The sequence below is a fragment of the Ranitomeya variabilis genome, chromosome 6 (assembly GCF_051348905.1).
Source record: "Ranitomeya variabilis isolate aRanVar5 chromosome 6, aRanVar5.hap1, whole genome shotgun sequence".
NCBI classification, from domain to species: domain Eukaryota; kingdom Metazoa; phylum Chordata; class Amphibia; order Anura; family Dendrobatidae; genus Ranitomeya; species Ranitomeya variabilis.
This window is the reverse complement of record NC_135237.1, coordinates 142,762,881-142,782,710: the sequence shown is the minus strand read 5'-3', so window position 1 is coordinate 142,782,710 and position 19,830 is coordinate 142,762,881. Positions and strand designations below refer to the sequence as shown.

General features: G+C 40.9%; 1 protein-coding gene across 2 annotated transcripts in view; it reads right to left on the bottom strand.

The window, feature by feature from the left end:
• ULK4 (unc-51 like kinase 4) overlaps positions 1–19,830 on the bottom strand; it is a 1,043,381-nt gene that overhangs the window by 791,304 nt on the left and 232,247 nt on the right. For both annotated transcript variants that reach the window (XM_077269069.1, XM_077269068.1), the window contains exon 19: positions 16,573–16,656. In XM_077269069.1, coding sequence (XP_077125184.1) covers positions 16,573–16,656 — 84 coding nt within the window. The remainder of the gene's footprint in view (positions 1–16,572; positions 16,657–19,830) is intronic.

Here is a 19,830-nt window from a genome sequence, read left to right as displayed (position 1 = left end):
GAAGACCTGTTCTTTATATGAACTGAGGCAAACTATAAAAAAAAACAAAAACATGAAATTCCAGGTTGTGAGGTAGCAAAGAAAAAAATAGCAAGAGTGGTATATACTTTCGCAAGCCACTGTACATATACACATTCTTCCCAACTTTTACAGAAAAGAAATAGGGACAAACCATGAATGCAGCAACAAATTTGTAGCCACAACCCTAACCATACAATTTCCCTCTATCCTTTCAAGAGGAGATGTCCGATGAGGCATGGTTGAAGTGAGGAAAATTCAGCAGACAGCCTGGGAATGCAGGGAGTAGACCCACTATGGGACGGTCTCCCTGTCCACAGGATGGTTCAGATTAATTCATTAATTTTTTATTTATTCATTCATAGTCGTAGCAGCCATAAGGTTTTCATTCTTACATTAGCTTAACTATATAAGATTTTGCTTCTTTGCTTTTTTGAGAGATGAGCTGTAGTTTGTATTTTTAAGAGCCATTTAGCCAAATACATAAGGTTGTGTCCACACTTTTTTTCAACTGCTTTTTATTTGCATATTTTCGGCGTGTGTGTACCAAACTACGCAATAACAATATTTTCTGGTTACTGCATTTTTTCTGCAGATTTTCATGCATTGTACCCTTGATTTGATAAATTTTGGTTCAGATATGGAGCAGAGTATTAAATGATTTTTTTGATAACCTTGAACATTTTTAATGTGCACTTAAAAAGGTTTTCATTCACAATCACCATAGAAGCCTATAGAGAAAGATGCTCAAAAGCTGCATAGTTCAAAGATTTTCTGCGCCAAAAATATAACAAAAATGCAGCATTTACATTAGCTCTCTAACATGGCCTAACTGTACAAGCAAAGTGGGTGTGTTTTCTTGAAAACTCCGTCCCACTGTGTATCTAGAGATGGTGATGAATTGTTTGATTTTGGTGTACTTTTATGGGATGTTTGAAAAAAAAACTTAGCTGCATTTTTTTAGGTGCAGAATCAAAGCTTTTCTGTTCTGTAAAATTACATTAAAAAGATAACTTCAGATCTGCATCAAAAAGGCCTATCAAACTTTAGGAAATGACTTCTATCATCATTTCCCAAGACCATCTTTTTACTTTTTATTACTCATATATGCCCCTTACAATTTAATGCACCTCATATCTGTGCAAACACAGAAACAGGCTGGTGACCATCTTCAACCATATTTGTAATATTTAATTTATTACAAAAGACAACTGAACTACTGTACAAAACAAGCATTTTTTACCTTCTATCATCAAGATTTCCTTATAAATTGTAAACTCAGATTGTGTCAGTTAAATACTGCAGTGATTGATAACAGCATTTAAAATGGTTACACAGCTCCAGTTGCTGCAGTTACAACTATCTATATATCTATCTATATCCTTGGCCTAGGACAACTCAAAGTCATTTGGCTTCCAGTACCACCTCTATGCGGACAACACTCAGATCTACCTCTATGGCCCAGATGTCACCTCCCTGCTGTCCAGAATCCTGGAGTGTCTATCAGACATATCCTCCTTATTCACCTCTTGCTTCCTAAAACTCAATGTAGACAAAACCAAACTCATCATCTTTCCTCCACCTCGCGTATCTCCCCTACCAGATCTATCTATTATGGTAAACGGTATCATGCTCTCTCCAGCACCTGTAATCGGCTGCCTCGGAGTAACTCTCGACTCTGCCCTGTCTTTCAAACCACACGTCCAAACTCTTGCCACCTCATGTCGCCTCCAACTCAAAAATATTGCCAGAATCCATCCCTTCCTCAGCCCTCAATCTACTAAAACTCTTGTGCATGCCCTCATCATCTCCCGCCTCGACTACTGCAACACCCTCCTCTGTGGCCTCCCTACTAACTCTCTTGCACGACTCCAGTCCCATTTCTCCCCTCTGCAAATTCCTCCACTGGCTCCCAATTCCCCAACGTATTCAGTTCTAACTACTAACATTGATCTACAAAGCGATCCAAAACCAGTCCCCTCCCTATATCTCTGAACTAATCTACCAATATCTTCCCTCACACAATCTTCGATCCTCCCAAGACCTCCTAAGGCCCCGTCTCACATAGCGAGATCGCTAGCGAGATCGCTGCTGAATCACAAGTTTTGTGACGCAACAGCGACTTCAGTAGCGATCTCGCTATGTTTGACACGTACCAGCGACCAGGCCCCTGCTGCGAGATCGCTGGTCGTGTCGGAATGGCCTGGACCTTTTTTTGGTCGTTGAGGTCCCGCTGACATCGCTGAATCGGTGTGTGTGACACGGATTCAGCGATGTCTTCACTGGTAACCAGGGTAAACATCGGGTTACTAAGCGCAGGGCCGCGCTTAGTAACCCGATGTTTACCCTGGTTACCATCGTAAATGTAAAAAAAAAAAACCAGTACATACTCACATCCCGGTGTCCGTCAGGTCCCTTGCCGTCCGCTTCCCGCACTGACTGACTGCCGGCCGGAAAGTGAAAGTACAGCACAGCGGTGACGTCACCGCTCTGCTGTTAGGGCCGGCGCTCAGTCAGTGCAGGGAGCGGACGCCGGGGGACGTGAAGGTGAGTATGTACTGTTTGTTATTTTACATTTTACACTGGTAACCAGGGTAAACATCGGGTTACTAAGCGCGGCCCTGCGCTTAGCAACCCGATGTTTACCCTGGTTACCCGGGGACCTCGGCATCGTTGGTCGCTGGAGAGCGGTCTGTGTGACAGCTCCCCAGCGACCACACAGCGACTAAACAGCGACGCTGCAGCGATCAGCATCGTTGTCTGTATCGCTGCAGCGTCGCTGTGTGTGACGGGGCCTCTACTCTCCACCACACTTATTTGTTCCTCACACAATCACCTCCAAGATTTCTCCCCAATATCCCCCATCCTCTGAAATTATATGCCTCAACACGTCCGATCATCCACCACCCTCGGATCCTTCAGACGGAACCTGAGAACCCATCTCTTCAGGAAAGCCTACAGCCTGCAATAACCATTCTTCTGCCTCACCACCACCAGAGCTGCTGCACCCCTGACCTTCTGTCTCTTCCCCATTATCCTGTAGAATGTAAGTCCACAAGGACAGGGTCCTCTCCCCTCTGTACCAGTCTGTCATTGAAAACTTGTTTACTGTAAACGATATCTATAACTCTGTATGTAACCCCTTTCTCATGTACAGCACCATGGAACTAATGGTGCTATATAAATAAATAATAATAATAATGCCAACTGTGTGAGACATCTACTAAATATGGTGCAGACTCAGTTCCTGAGCCCATCCCATACAGGAGGCTTGGTGTATGATGTACTATAAGGTCCAATGTAGGAAAAGGTTTAAATTTAGGACAAAAAAACTTTCAAACAGGACTATACAGCCATTCTGATGTGGATTTCAAATCCACTGCTCCAACTTTTTTCTATCAAGTCTAACAGATCTATTAATGTATGCAGATATATTGGTGAAATCTGGCGACAGAACTGCTTAAGTAATATACATTTTGCTTGACATGTTTCGTTACTGAAAGAATTAGCTATGACATATTCTGAAATAATGTCACCCTAGTTGGCAAGACCTACATGTAGAACACATTTTAAGAACAGTACACTAAAATTAATGATGAACCAATATCACCCAGATTATGTCTGACAGCTTAAACTTTAAAGAGGTTCTTCAAGAATGAGATAAAATTACACTCCTGATAAAATTTCATTTGCAGCCCCTACTAGTCACGTGTCAGAATGGGCTGCACACTGAAGACATACAGTCCCCGAGACTTATGTCCCAACTGACAAGAACTGTATTACAAATATCTCAGTCGGCGGCTGTCAGATGTGAACAAATATATCTCTTTCTCACTGAGCACAAAGGGGGTTATCTTCAGCTTCCTCCTCCTCGATGTTTATTTTGCTTTCCAGTAGGGCGCAGACAGCCTCTGTGCACTGCTATAAAGCTGTCCCACTGACGGAGGAGGAAGATGAAGCTGGAGATTTTGCCGAGTACAACATGGGTTAAAACATATTTTGTCACATATCACAGCCATACTCCCAGACGCCGATGGGTTATGTGTGATATAGTTCTTATTAGTTGAGACGTAAGTTTCAAGCTGTATGTCTGCAGTAAGCAAGAATCAGGCTTTCATGGGGAACACCACTTTCATATGTAACTTCCACAATGCAAACGGAAAGAGAGCCTGATTTCCTGCATGTGTCCTGCAAATTCTATTCATCTTAGCTGCACATATAATGATATTTAACTAATTCAAGCTACTGCACTGAATTCCTGCAAGTGTCTTGCAAATGTTATTCATCTTAGCTGCATACATAATGGTATTTAGTTATTTCAACTTACTCTGCTTTTCCCCTATGCTATGAGGTCAAGTAACTTTTCAAAGTGGTATATGATCCTGTAGGCACTTGTTCATCTATTCACTACATTTATTGTGTCCTGCTATCTCAACTTAGTTTGATTGATTGCTAACGCGAGAAAAAAAAGTAAGATCCAAGAGCTAGCCTCCTATATATTGAGACATAGCTTTGGGAAGCATTTGTGCAGGGGGCATTTGTGCACATTTAATCGAAGTACATTTTATCAAAGTACTGGCAGTTATAACATAGCACTTAGACAGGGCAGGAGACAGGTAAGACAATTAAAATAAATCTATTCCCTGTACGTTTGGAACACAACAAATACTCACCATATGCATTTGTATAATCTATATTCTGGCTGCTGCACTCACTTACATTCACCGCCCTTGCATTAACTCTTTACAATCCATCCATATTGGCCCCTCTGTCCTTTCCTCTCCTATGTATAGCACTCACGCTCTGTTCACATTGCTAAACAGCGCAGATCCATTCAGTCCCACCAACCAACACAAGAGACGCTCTCACAAATCACTTAACCATCTGCTCACTCTTTCTATCCTCCTCCTAGTCGCAGGAGACATCTCTCCCAACCCCGGCACCCATGTTATAGCAAGTCAAACCTCCCAACTGCTACACTCAGAAACCCCTCTAACCTTATTAATATTCCCTGCATACCTTCTGTCTCTTTCAATTGTGCCCTTTGGAATTCTTGCTCAGTGTGTAATAAACTCCCCTTCATCCATGACTTCTTCCTTTCTAATTCTCTTAACTTTCTAGCTCTTACTGAAACCTGGATCCAGCAGTCAGACACCACCGCTGCTGCTGCTTTTTCATATGGTGGACTACTTTTCTCTAGATTGGACAACAGAGCAGATTGAGGCATTGGTCTCCTCCTATCAACCAAATGTACCTTCCAAGTTATCCCCCAAGTACCCTCACTTGCCTTCCCTTCTTTTGAAGTCCATGCTGTCAGACTCTACAACCCCTTCCCCATGCTAGTAGCGGTGGTGTATCGTCCTCCGGGCCCCTCCCCATCAATTACTGTATCACTTTGCCACCTGGCTTCCACACTTTCTCTCCTGTGACATCCCCACCCTCATGATGGGTGATTTCAACATCCCCATTGCTTTTCCCCTCTCCCCATCTGCTTCTCACCTTTTATCTCCAACCTCCTCTTTCGGCCTCTTGCAGCATACTAACTCTCCAACGCATGAAGATGGAAACTCCCTCGACTTGGTCTATTCTTGGCTTTGCTCAGTGGATGATTTCACAAACTCCCCTCTCCCGCTCTCTGACCACAACCTTATTTAATTCTCTATCAAGAACTGCCATCCCGCTCAGGTCACCCCCACTTTCCATACTTATAGAAACATATCTCCCAATCCCCTCATACAATGCACTGTCTTCCCTCCCCCACTGCATCTAGCTCACTCTCTGACTTTGAACCAGTCACAGAAGAAGTAATCCGGCTCCTTGAATCTTCTAGCCCAATCACTTGCACCAGTGACCTCATTCCGTCACATCTCCTCCAGTCCCTTTCCCCTGCTGTCACCTCTCACCTAACAAAAATATTCAACCTCTCTCTCTTCCGGTATCTTTCCCTCATTTAAGCATGCCATCCTACATCCATTACTTTAAAAAAAATCCCTCGACCAAGACTGTGCCGCTAACTATAGACCTGTCTCTAATCTTCCCTTCATCTCTAAACTCCTCAAAGCTTTGTCCACTCCCACCTTATCCACTATCTCTCAAATAACTCTCTTCTCGACCCTCTTCAATCTGGTTTCCGCTCTTTACACTCTACTAAAATTGCCCTTACTAAAGTCACTAATGATCTACTAACAGCTAAATCTAATGGTCACTACTCCATGCTAATTCTCTTGGATCTCTCTGCAGCATTCAACACTGTGAATCATTAGCTCCTCCTCACTATGCTACACTCCATCGACCTCAAGGACACCGTTCTCTCCTGGTTCTCATCCTATTTCTCTGACCGCTCTTTCACTGTATCTTTTGCTGGTTCCTCCTCCTCTCATCTTCCCCTTACTGTTGGGGTTCCTCAAGGATCAGTCCTAGCCCCCCGCTCTTCTCTTTGTATACCACCACTATTGGACAAACAATCAGTACATTTGGTTTCCAGTACCATCTCTATGCTGACGACACCCAATTACACACTTCTGATATCACGCCTGCCTTTTTAGAAAACACCAGTGATTGTCCTTCCGCTGTCTCTAACATCATGTCCTCCCTCTATCTGAAACTGAACTCATGTTTTCTCCCTCTACTAACCTACCTTTGCCTGACATTGCCATCTCCGTGTGTGGTTCCACCATTACTCCATAGCAACATGCCCGCTGCCTTGGGGTCATACTTCATTCTGAGCTTTCATTCACCCCTCACATCCGATCACTGGCTTGCTCTTGTTATCTGCACCTCAAAAACATTTCTAGAATTCGATCTGTTCTTACTTTCGACTCGCAAAAACTCTTACTGTTGCTCTTATTCATTCTCATCTGGAATATTGTAACTCTCTACTAATCGGCCTTCCTCTTATCAAACTATCCCCACTCCAATCTGTCCTGAATGCTGCAGCCAGGATCATATTCCTCACCAATCGTTACACCGATGCCTCTCCAGTCATTATACTGGTTACCCATCCACTCCAGAATCCAGTACAAACTTATTACCCTCATCCAAAAAGCACTCCATGGCTCAGCACCACCCTACATCTCCTCCCTGGTCATCACCCTACCTGTGCTCTCAGTTTTGCTAATGATCTGAGGTTAACATCCTTAATAATCAGAACCTCCCACTGCCATCTCCAAGACTTTTCACGTGCTGCGTCAATTCTTTGGAATGCACTACCCAGGTCAATACGATTAATCCCCAATCCCCACAGTTTTAAGTGTGGCCTAAAAACGCATTTGTTCAGACTGGCCTACTGCTTTAACGCACTGACCTAACTATCCCTGTGTTAACCATTCAAAAAACAAACCATAATCAGGTTCCTCGCATCATGTTCTCATACGCTTTATGCATTTAATAGCCCTCTGTGTCTGTACTGTTACATATTTAGGCTGTTAACTGGTTCATGCAGCTTTACATGAACACCCAATTCTTACACTATGGCTGGTCCGAAGAAAGAAAGCAATTTTTACCATCCACGTCTTGTGTCACCCCTTTTTCTTCACAGTTTGTAAGCTTGCGAGCAGGGCCCTCATTCCTCCTGGTATCTGTTTTGATCTGTGTTTATTGTTATGTTGTAATGTCTTTTGTGTGTACAAGTTCCCTCTATAATGTAAAGTGCTGCGGAATATGTTGGCGCTATATAAATAAAAATTATTCTTATATTATTATTTGCTTTCATGACAAAAAGAAGTTTAGAGAGCAGTTCTGTCCACTGGTTTACAATGAAGTCTGTAGTACAAACATAGTACAGATATCAACATGTCACTCAAGAAAGATACGAGCAGCATTCCCTTTACTTTAAAAGGAACAACATGGCTATACATGCTGGAATGACAATAATACTAATTCAAATTGATGAAATCTCTCCTTACAACAAAAATCACTAACAATGTGATATTTAATGAAACATGAGATATTAAATGTAAATGCATCTCCACTTCAGAAAAATGGTTTGAAGCATGTCAAGTATAATATAGCTCATCCAGAAAAGAAGATGGAAACAACTCTTAGTAAGTAGGAAAAAAAAAAATAACAGGAGATACTCTATAAAAGAATGGAGATGCTTCCTCATGATACGCATTTACATTTATATACATTGACAGGTTCAACATTTGCATAGATATAAACATCATAGGAATAATATGCTTAAAGGAGAAGCAGCTTACATCTGAAAAATGAATTTCTTACAAGTACCTAGATTTCAAAAGATGTTACCTTTTTGTCAGGTTAAAATGGAGATTATTTCTCATTTTCACATGGTTATATATTGTACAACTGCAATTGAAAAATGTGCAATATGTATCATATGAGATTTGTCTTATATTTATTTGATTTAATCTAGTTACTAAACTTCTGTACTTTATTTCATTCACTCACCATTCATAGAGGAAAGATATTGGCAATCCCATACCATCTGCCCAGGACTAGAGCTCTATGCTTTTTTTAATATCCTAATAATGTAGCCTACTTGGGCCTTAATGATTTAGCCTACTTGGGCTTTAATGATGCAGCCTACTTGGGCCTTAATGATTTAGCCTACTTGGGCCTTAACGATTTAGCCTACTTGGACTTTAATGATGCAGCCTACATGGGCTTTAATGATTTAGACAACTTGGGCTTTTATGATGCAGCCTACTTGGGCCTTAATGAGTTAGACTTTGTGGGCCTTAATGATTTAGCCTACTTGGGCCTTAATAATGTAGCCTGCTTGGGTCCTAATGATGTAGCCTACTTGGGTCTTAATGATGCAGCCTACTTGGGCCTTAATGATGCAGCCTACTTGGGCCTTAATGATGTAGCCTACTTGGGCCTTAATGATTTAGCCTACTTGGGCCTTAATGATTTAGCCTGCTTGGATCCTAATGATGTAGCCTACTTGGGTCTTAATGATGCAGCCTACTTGGGCCTTAATGATGTAGCCTACTTGGGCCTTAATGATGTAGCCTACTTGGGTCTTAATGATGTAGCCTACTTGGGTCTTAATGATGTAGCCTACTTGTGTCCTAATGATGTAGCCTACTTGGGTCTTAATGATGTAGCCTACTTGGGTCTTAATGATGTAGCCTACTTGGGTCCTAATGATGTAGCCTACTTGGGTCTTAATGATGTAGGCTACTTGGGCCTTAATGATGCAGCCTACTTGGGCCTTAATGATGCAGCCTACTTGGGCCTTAATAATGTAGCCTACTTGGGTCTTAATGATGCAGGCTACTTGGGCCTTAATAATGTAGCCTACTTGGGCCTTAATGATGCAGCCTACTTGGGCCTTAATAATGTAGCCTACTTGGGCCTTAATGATGCAGCCTACTTGGGCCTTAATAATGTAGCCTACTTGGGCCTTAATAATGTAGCCTACTTGGGCCTTAATGATGCAGCCTACTTGGGCCTTAATAATGTAGCCTACTTGGGCCTCAATGATGCAGCCTACTTGGGCCTTAATAATGTAGCCTACTTGGGTCTTAATGATGTAGGCTACTTGGGCCTTAATGATGCAGCCTACTTGGGCCTTAATGATGCAGCCTACTTGGGCCTTAATAATGTAGCCTACTTGGGCCTTAATGATGCAGCCTACTTGGGCCTTAATAATGTAGCCTACTTGGGTCTTAATGATGTAGGCTACTTGGGACGTTAGGAAGCAGCAGCATTTGGTATGTGTCACTTTACATAGCAATAATTTTGGAATTCCTCCAAGTATCCAATTGATTCTGAGAATATTTATTCATGACACAGTGCTCTTTACAACAATAGTAAATTTAGGTTGAGATGTTTTGAACGTATTTAAAACACCTGAAATTTACAAAATCTTAATATGTCTGCCCGTAAAATAAATCTGTCACCAGCTTTTTGCTGCCTAATCTGAGAGCAACATAATGTAAGTGTAAGACTCTGATTGGATTTCAACAATGTGTCACTTACTGGGCTGCTTATTGTAGTTTTTATAAAATTATTGTTTTCTCAGCAGGAGATTATCACTAGATGACTATTAAATCTGAAGCCAGGTAGTCCAACCATGCTCCCACCGCTGATTGGCAGATCTTTGTATACACTGTGCATGGGTAGAAAGCTGCCAATCAGAGGTGGGGATGGGGTGATACATAGCTCAGAATTCAGAGAACTGGGAAAACCCAATAAACTTTGTGAAATATCATTGGAATCAGGGTCTATGCCCTTACATCATGCTACTCTGAGATACTGTAGCAAAAACCTATCAGATTCCCTTTAAGGCCAAGTTCAGATGAAAAATCATCTGATTTTCAAACACACTGCCATCCATATACCATCTGTATGGCATCCATTTTTATACATCAGCAATTATTAAAATTGACAAAACCAAATATAGTTTCTTAAATTAATAATTGCAATGTATTGGTAAAACTCCAACAAATTATGGATGATCCATATGGAACCTGATTTTTTTTTGTGCAAACATGAACTTAAATATTCAAGTCTCACAGACACTTGAACCAGGTGAAAAAACAGCCATCTGAAAAGCCCTACTGAATATCATTGGTCATTGTCCTGTCTATGTGCTATCCAATTTTAAGGGCTCACGTTGACGTCAGTGGATCTCAGTTGGCCCCACCATGGACTGCAAAGTATGGACTGGTCATGTCTCTTCTGACTTGAGAAAAGAGCTTCATATATTTCTATGAGGCTGTCATGCTAGGGTCAGGAGACCCGCAGATAGTCCATGCATTAGTGCTCTGAGATCCTATCAAAATCCACAGGCGTCTGCATGAGACCCATCACTGACAGCACAAGTACGTATGGTACGTTTGTATGACGAGTTTTGAAACATATCTTCATGCCAGACACAATGGTTAATAATTAACATTTGCCATTTGTCTACTTTATGTTGCCATTTTTTTTTTTACAACCATTTATTTTTGGGAGACACTGCCTGTTTTTTTACGTTTAGAAGCCAATTTTCACATTTTCAAGAAACATTTTATGAGCAACAGATTCAGTTCTTAAAGGGAACCCTGTCACTGTTTTTTGAGCATATGAACAAATGCCACCACCTTTAACTGCCCCTGTGCTGCATTCCATAAACGTGTCTATCAGCTCCTGACTTTCCCTGCACACCCCGTAAAATACCATTTGATATGATCACACACTGCATGTAAATGAGAGTGGTCCGGTCCGATGGGCGTCCTCGCTATGGCGTCTGCCACTCCTCTCTTCTCCTAATCGCATCCTTCTGCTTTGATTGCACAAACACCAACTTCCTAGAACAGCTTATTTTTGCTCTAATTTGAGAGCTTGAGGAGGGCGAGTTTCAGTTTTTCTTTCATTTGGCGTTGGTGCTGTGTGGCGGCCATTGTCTGGAGACATGGGGATTCTGTTTTGCAGCATGGGTGCTGTGAGGCACCAGGCCATCTGCCCTGCTGGTGCACTGTCGCTGCGACGGTGGTTAGTGCACGACGCCGATCCTTTAGGCTATGTGCACATGTTCAGGATTTCTTGCAGAAATTTCCTGAGCAAAATCGGACATTTTCTGCAAGAAATCTGCATGCATTTTTTTTTCCCGGATTTTTGGCGTTTTTTTTCCGGAGATTTCCCAATGCAATGATATAGTGGGAAATCCGCAAAAAATCCGCAAAATTAATGAACATGCTGCCTTTTTTACCATGATGCGTTTTTTTCGTGGAAAAAAAACGCATCATGTGCACAAAAATTGCGGAATGCATTCTAAATGATGGGATGCATAACGTATGCTTTTTGTATGCGTTTTTATAGCGAACAAATGCAAAAAAATGCAACGTGTGCACACAGCCTTAAGGTAATAAAAGTTAGGACCCACTGACAGGTTCACCATGACATGGCAGTGGGCTTCATAAAGTCTGAGCAGAATATTAAAGTAAGAACCTTATGCTCAGTTATATATATTTTTCCTAGCGGCATTACATCAATGTTTGATTTTTAGAGGTGCAGTCCATTGTCTTTTTTCAGCATATTACGATGGAAAGACCCAACCCCCCACATTGACCACATTTTGTTGACTGTAATTATTGAGGCATTTATCAAGGGTTATAATAAACATTTTAACTACAAACGTGTCTAAGAAATTAGCGCAAGAGGTACACATTTTTAATTTTACACTTTTTTTTATTTTTTTTATTATGAGCGCAAACAATTTAATTCTTCAGATCAGTATAAATTACTCAATACAAAAAGTAAAATCTTTTATCTATGTTTTACTACAATTGCACAATAAAAAAACTTTTTCAAAAACCTTTACATATAAGAAAAACGTGGATTTCTCTTTAAGAAGCCATCGGATCACAGACATCAAAGTATTGTTGTATTCAGCTTTCCATGGCCTACATGTCCATACAGGCCCAGGAAGGTTGATCATGCTGACAAGATTCCCTTTAATTTCTTAATTTAATGTTTTTTTATAATATACCTTATTAACCCGATCACTGACAGAAATTTATACACCTTTAAACACCTTTTTTGTTTCTCTCCAGCAAGGATCTTCCTGGATCCGATCAGATGGTCTTATTACTCTGAATACACAGGTATGTGTTCCTCCTTTAGCTCCATTCACCACTGTTATTTCTATTTTACCTTGTGCCATGGACTTGCTCTTATTTTGCATATAACACTTTTTTGGGACCTACCGCAATCCATCACTCATCATTCTCTCTTGCGTTAGGGTGGTACGATAACTTATTAATTTATCTACTCACTCTCCGGCTCTATCTGAGTATATGTGTTATACCATTTGATCCTCATATGACCATTTCCCATTTTGTTGTATATACTTTATTTCCCTTTTTTCTGTTAGTTATAATATGACCTTATGTGTATTAGATTATATATATTTTTGTTTACTTTTGATTTTTGTAGTAACTGATGAAGGACTTTACGTCCGAAATGTTTATTGTCGGTACTACTATTAAATACAAGTTCATCACACAAACGTTGAGTGCCGGGTTCTCTTTTTTCTGACAGAAATGTATAGACATTATGCACCTCTATGTAGCTAGCGCAATATTCATACTTTTAACGTATATGAAAGAAATCCAAATTATTACGGTTTTAAATTGATATTACCAAAAAAAATTTATATTTTCAGGAATTACACACCTGGTATATTGTCAAAATGCCACTCAGCACTTCATAAACAAAAGGCACTTTGTGTAATTTTGTATTAGTGATTTTTTTTTAAATACATAAAAAGTGATATAAATGGCTAAACGTGTGAATAGAGAAAGTAAACTACACCATATTTCCTTTTTTTAATTCCTATACTTTCTTTTGAATCCACACCCTGCCCTGCACGCTGTTCAGGGTCTATCGAATTATCAGTGGATGTCTCAGGTCCCAGACCCCTGCCGATTCCCAGGCAGACACACACACACACACACACACACACACACACACACACACACACACACACACACACACACACACTGTATGTTACAAACACGCACACAAATGTAGATTACACACACTATGTTACAAACACACATCACACACAGTATATGTTACATATGCATTCCATACTGCACATACTGTATGTTACACACTCCATGCTACACAATCATGGTTGTTACATGCACACTGTATGTTACACACATGCACCCACTATGCTACACATTGCTACACACACAAACACTGCACATTACACACACTCCACATTAATAAATGCACACTTTATGCTAGACAGACACCACATGCTACATACGCCAACTGAGTGACACACACACAGACACCCACACACTTTATATTAGAAGAATACACATTCCATGCAAAACAGACATACAGACATTTTGCACTCACTGCATGTTTTACAGATCTATTATGTCTTAGAAACACAGACTATATAAAAAAATTCACAGACAGTCTAAAGGGAATCTTTCAGCAGGTTTTTAGTATAATCTCACAGCAGAAAGATGTAGGCAGAGAGTCCATGATTCCAGTGATGTATGACTTAGTTTACTGGGTGCAGATGTTGTGATATAATCACAGCTTAATCTGACAAACTTCTAGTGGAGCTCAGAATTACCCCTTCCACACCACTGATTGGCACCTTGTCCTGTAGTGATACAACATAGGTTGTACTGAAAGAGCAAAACACAGACCAGTAAATGAAATCGCTAGAATCAAGGTCTCTGCACCCTATCTCATGGTGCTTTCAGATTACTTAGTAAAACCCTGCTGACAGATTCCCTATAAAGGACATGCTGGGCTCTATCCTCTTTAGTTCCTCCACACTCTGCAGTGTGAAGGACCTTTGGTCACATAACCATGACCTCAACAAAGGTTCGTCCACGCCTATAATCTTAGAAACTGCACTGATAATGCTGGACTGGAATTATCACTGTAGTTTCTGGTTGGTGAAGGCAGGCAGTCACAGACTGATCAATCCACCATTTCTTTAGCTGTGTAGTGTCTTTATGGGGACCTGGGAAATTGCTCAGTTTTTTTGCATCCAACACTGCCCCAAATTAAGGTGTTGTCATAAGCGATGTGACATACAGGACAAGGGCAGTTTGAACCACAGTTACTGACAGAACAAGCAAAGGTGAAACAGTGTGCATATGCTGTGAGAACAAGTGTTTTTGCATGCCCATGTATATGACAACTTCATTCATTTGGGCAAGACCGAAGCAAAATGCCCATTTATTGGTGGAAGGCCCAAGCAGGTGAAAATTACATGCATCATCGAGCAAGATGCTGGAATAAGGGACTAAGAATCCTGTTACCAATACTCAGAACAACATATCCATGTGGTTTTGATTATACAGCTCTGGCACACATTAAGAGACCACCACATCAAATCCCTGTCAAGGGCAGCCCAATCTCCAGACCTGAACCCCATTGAAACCTCTGGAATGTAATCAAGAGGATGATGAATAGTCACAAGCCATCAAACAAAGAAGAACTGCTGACATTTTTGCACCAGAAGCAGTGTGAAAGACTGGTGGAAAGCATGGCAAGACGCATGAAAGCTGTGATTAAATATCATGGTTATTCCACAAAATATTGATTTATGAACTCTTCCTGAGTTAAAACATCAGTATTGTTGTTTCTAAATGATTATGAACTTGTTTACTTGTTTTCTTTGCATTATTTGAGGTGTGAAAGCACTGGGTTTTTTTGTTTTGTTTTTGTGACCATTTCTCCTTTTTGGAAAAAAAAAATACAAAATTTATTGCTTGGAAATTTGGAGACATGTTGTCAGAGGTTTATAGAATAAAAGAACAATTTACATTCGCTTTGCTGGTACTATAAACTGCTGCACCCCCGAGTTGAAAAAGTGCGTTAAATACGCAGCAAACGTGCAACGTGTGAACAAGCCCAAGGGTTCAGGGCTGTAATCAAAAGCTCACACTGATGGACCAGGTCTCTATGTATTACATCGAAACCAATGATTTGAATAGTTGTGAGTAAACCAATCATTGCTTAAGAGCGGCTGCAGGAGGGAAATCCAATATGGCAATTTTACTCATGTGGCACAAGGTAGTAGCTGTTTATTTGGGAAGCTACCAGGCGTAAATACCATAGGATGTCAGACAGAAGACCGCCTATGGACAAGCCATGGCAAGGCTGGATGAGAGTGACAGAGTGGAGCTTTTGCCATTGAGAAAACAGTAGAAATCTACTACCATGTAGCTACAGTATTTACTCCCCACATCTAAGAGCCGCCATGACTCGCACTGACAGCTAACTACATGTTTATTACAGGATCCTGGAAGGAGGCCAAAAACTGTACAATGTTTATTGTTTCAGGAGGTTGCACAACGTTTCAATATTTTTTTCTCCTTTCTGAGATATCAAACTTTAGCAATGTTCTCACATTTACTGATCTGCAAGTTATAATCATGTCAAAAAGAACAATATTTATCAAGATTTTTTCCAGCCGAGGGAGAAATGTTTTTCGCCTTGGGCTTTGCCGAGAGCAGAAACAATGTCAAGTGGGCTTTTAGAAACTACTAGAGCAGCCAATTTATATGGTGATTATATGTTATTCTCCCTAATTGAGACAGGGGCCGGGGAGGGCCAGGGAGGCTTGTTTCATGTATAAGCAATTTCATCTTTAAGCAAACCTAAGAGCATGTGAGACTTAACTCATTAAAAGAAATGGAGACTGCAGAACCAGACTCACGGGTTTTCTACTTCATAGGGCCACACAGGAGTCATTTGTCACACCACAATCCCATATTTCGAGACATTTTACTTCCTCTCTTTAGAAATCAATGGATTCCTTTATGGCTGAGGCTTGTTCACATCCAATTGTAATCAGCCACATTATTCCGTCTCAGAAGAACACTTAGTTCGTATGTCTTGGTTTGGCGTTAATTAGCAATGTGTTAATTTCAAGCTGAAGGGAAAAGTACATTTCTCTCCCACCCCCGCACTGGTCCATTGCTGGGTTACTGCTATTTAAATTCAGAAGCTATACTTGCTTGACAAGATACTGCACTGCTGCAGGCTACAGTTCTCACATAATGCCGGAGGGGTTATTACGGTGGAGGATTTCTAGAGAGGACAATAAAGAAGCCTTACCCCTTCCCGAAGGCACCTCATTAGCAGAGTGTAAGCAGCCAGGGGAATGGTCCACATCTCCCTGGGGTGATCTTTTTTTTCCTCCTGTAATAAACGAAGCAATAAATCAGAAAAACAACTCAGCAGCAAAATAGTACTACAATTTTTAAACTTTTTCTGTGGTTTTTGTTTGCATTTAACAATGTGTAACATACCGGGCAAGTGCACTAGACTGTGTTCAGTCATGGATGGTGCCTCACTGGTTCTTATTACAATTGGTAGAAATATACTATAGAAGAAGTTTTCTGCTGTCCGGACCTTATCGCTACCAATGTAGTTAATTTTCACAGTAGATAAATGCAGGGGATTTTACAAACTTTGCAGAGCTATGCAAACTGACATGAACTAAACAGAGGAGGAGATGTTGGAAGATGTTTAACCTATTCAGGATGGAGATACAAGGCAACTTCAGCCACAACATCGGTCCCGTGGCCAAAGGTCACTACGTGCCACTGAGCCATAAAAACATAATGTTCCATAAAAATATAAAGCCGGTGAATTGGGGGCATATTGCAACCCCTAGGGTGCATCAGCACACAAATTGCAAAAATTGGACGCAAATTGCTGCAATGTAGCAGCGGTGTGAAGGAGAAAATGGCTAATGAAATCAATTATTAAACCTTATATAAGTCAGTTCAGATATGGTGTAGCAAGATGGAGTCTATTTCCTGATCAGCAGCACAAAGGAAGGAATTTTTGGAATGTTAAGAAGTCACTGGTCATTGGACACTGGACTGAATACCATATATGGAAGTGAAGTTGGAAATGAAGTTGGAATGAACCAATAAGAGTGACACTAACTGTTCAGAAGTTTGTGCGACCTCCCCTACTTCCTGTTTCTAGTATCTTCCTTTGTTCAGAAGAATACAATTCAGTTGTGTATCAACTTTGACTGGGAGAGGAAGTGTGTATCTGTCTCTGTGCATCTGATACATTCTTAGCCTCTAAGCTAGCACTCAGCTTATATTTGGTCAGGTACAAGCAATCATATAGATCTCACTTTAAGAGATCACCCTCACAGCAGCACATGGCAATCTTTGGTCGCCTGACCTGTGTCGAAGTCAAATTTGCTGTGTAGTTCCAGCCGTAAAGACAAGTAAAATCATCTAGAATATACATGAACAAAAAATTACGTATATCTTCAGCTGCACAATTCTGATTTGTTTATTTTGTTCTTAGGCTTTGTGCTATGGTTAAACGGTTATTCTTAAGTTGTCAGTTGTCTATTGAGCGCCTCACAACTCTTCAATCTCCTTATCTTCTGGTTTCTAGCAGGTCAGGAACTACTCCTTAATGAATTTTATTCCCCCTTTAGCTTTCCGGTCTGAGTCACGGGGGCGGCACCAGCACCAGCTATGGTTCAGTCACCGCTTTAGTATAGAGAGCTATGGAGTGATGTTGTCTCCGTGGCTTTTCTACATGCATTAGTATAGAGAGCGGCAGCTGTAACCGCGCCCCCGGTCCTGAGTGAGAACCAGCTCCAATGCAGAGCCAGTACAAGTCAGTGCAGTTATAGCCGCCGCTCTGCTTACTCAAAGCGGGGACTGTACCAGAGACGGAGCTGCCCCCATGACAGAGACCAGAATGCTGCTGGGGGAGAATAAAGTTCATTTATCCCGGCAGTGAACGGGTTAGTGTGGGCAGGTTCCCTTTAAGTGACAGTTCTAAAGATACTACAGCTCTGCTGCTCATCAGAACTATATAGTGCAGCACAAGTTCTACTGTAACACACTCAGCTGTCAGTGATTTGTTCTGGAGTTTACAGTTATCACTGTATTTAAACATATAGACAACATTTTAACAAACACATGGCTTGGGACAGTGACAGCCATGATGCTGGGTTCGGGGGATCGTGATTACACAGGACTAATCAGAGTCCTGTCAGTAGCAAAGAGTGAGAAGGAGGAAGATTAGCAGCTAACTGCTGTATATGAAAATGCATCACACTATCAGCTAGGGTCTGGGCAGGCACTAGTACCTGAGCTTCATGGAAACAACCTGCACACTATGCAAGATAAAAGCAGCCATTGCAGATAAAAAAGCAAGTAAATAGCAAATTTGCTTATTTTCATGGTTTAATAACTTGAGAATACATCTTTAATTCAGAATTGCTCATGGGGTAGGGTCACACAGTGCTTGGTACATGGCTAGGCATGATACCACAACAACCTGACAGTCGCAGGAAGCAGTTAGACAGATCATAGAGAAATTAATTGCTGATGTTAATGGCCAGTCATCAAATACTAAAAGGCCATTAACACAAAGTAATCAGATGCAGGCATTTCCATATCGATACGACTGTCATGATGTGTCTGCATGATGCTCTCACATCAGCCACTAGCCATGCACTGACCACCAGTTGTGACCATAAGATAAAGTTTAAACAACCATAGTTTTGATTTGAGTCAGGTCTAAAAAAAATGGACAGCACTCAGATCAACGTTATTCACGTTTTTCAGTGGGACAGTGAAGATTTGTTTTCACAAATCAAATTGGAACACGGAAAAAAAAAATCACCGCATGCACTTGTTTCTTCTGTCTGTCTGATGAAACTCGCCCATTCAAGTCTATGGGTGTTTAAAAAAATCAGAGAAAGACAGGGAGAAACCATGTAGAAACCGATTTTTTACTGATGCACAACAATTCTATAATATAAGAAACTATGTGTTAAAAAAAAAGGCAATATATAATTTTGGGTGGAATAATGAAAAAACACACCAAAATGTTCACTGTGTTAAAATTTATCTAGTAATTGTAATGTTTATTTACTAAAGTCAAATTTATACAGTATTTTTATTCTATTTTGCTAATTAAAACATATTCTGAGATGTATAACTCTTATTTTTCTGTCGATAGATCTGTATAAGGGCTTATTTTTTTTACCGGCCAAGATGTTTCTAGGATATATACAAATTTTTTTCCTGTTCAACTTTTTGGGGCGGTGAGGCGAGAAAAAGACGTAGGTACAGTACTTACCGGTAAAGGGGCTTTCTCAGAGCCGATGATCGTACAATGAAGATAGGGGATCCGCCCTTCAAGGACAGAAAACCCACAGATAAAAAGGGTGGTACCTCTCCCTCGCATTGGTTGGTTCACAGAGCACAAGAGGTGCACAGAGCACCATGATACACCGTGTGACCTATACATAAATCACACGCAAACAAAAAAAGAGCGTGCTCACTCACATGTGACAGTAGAGAATATAAAGGGCTGTCAAGG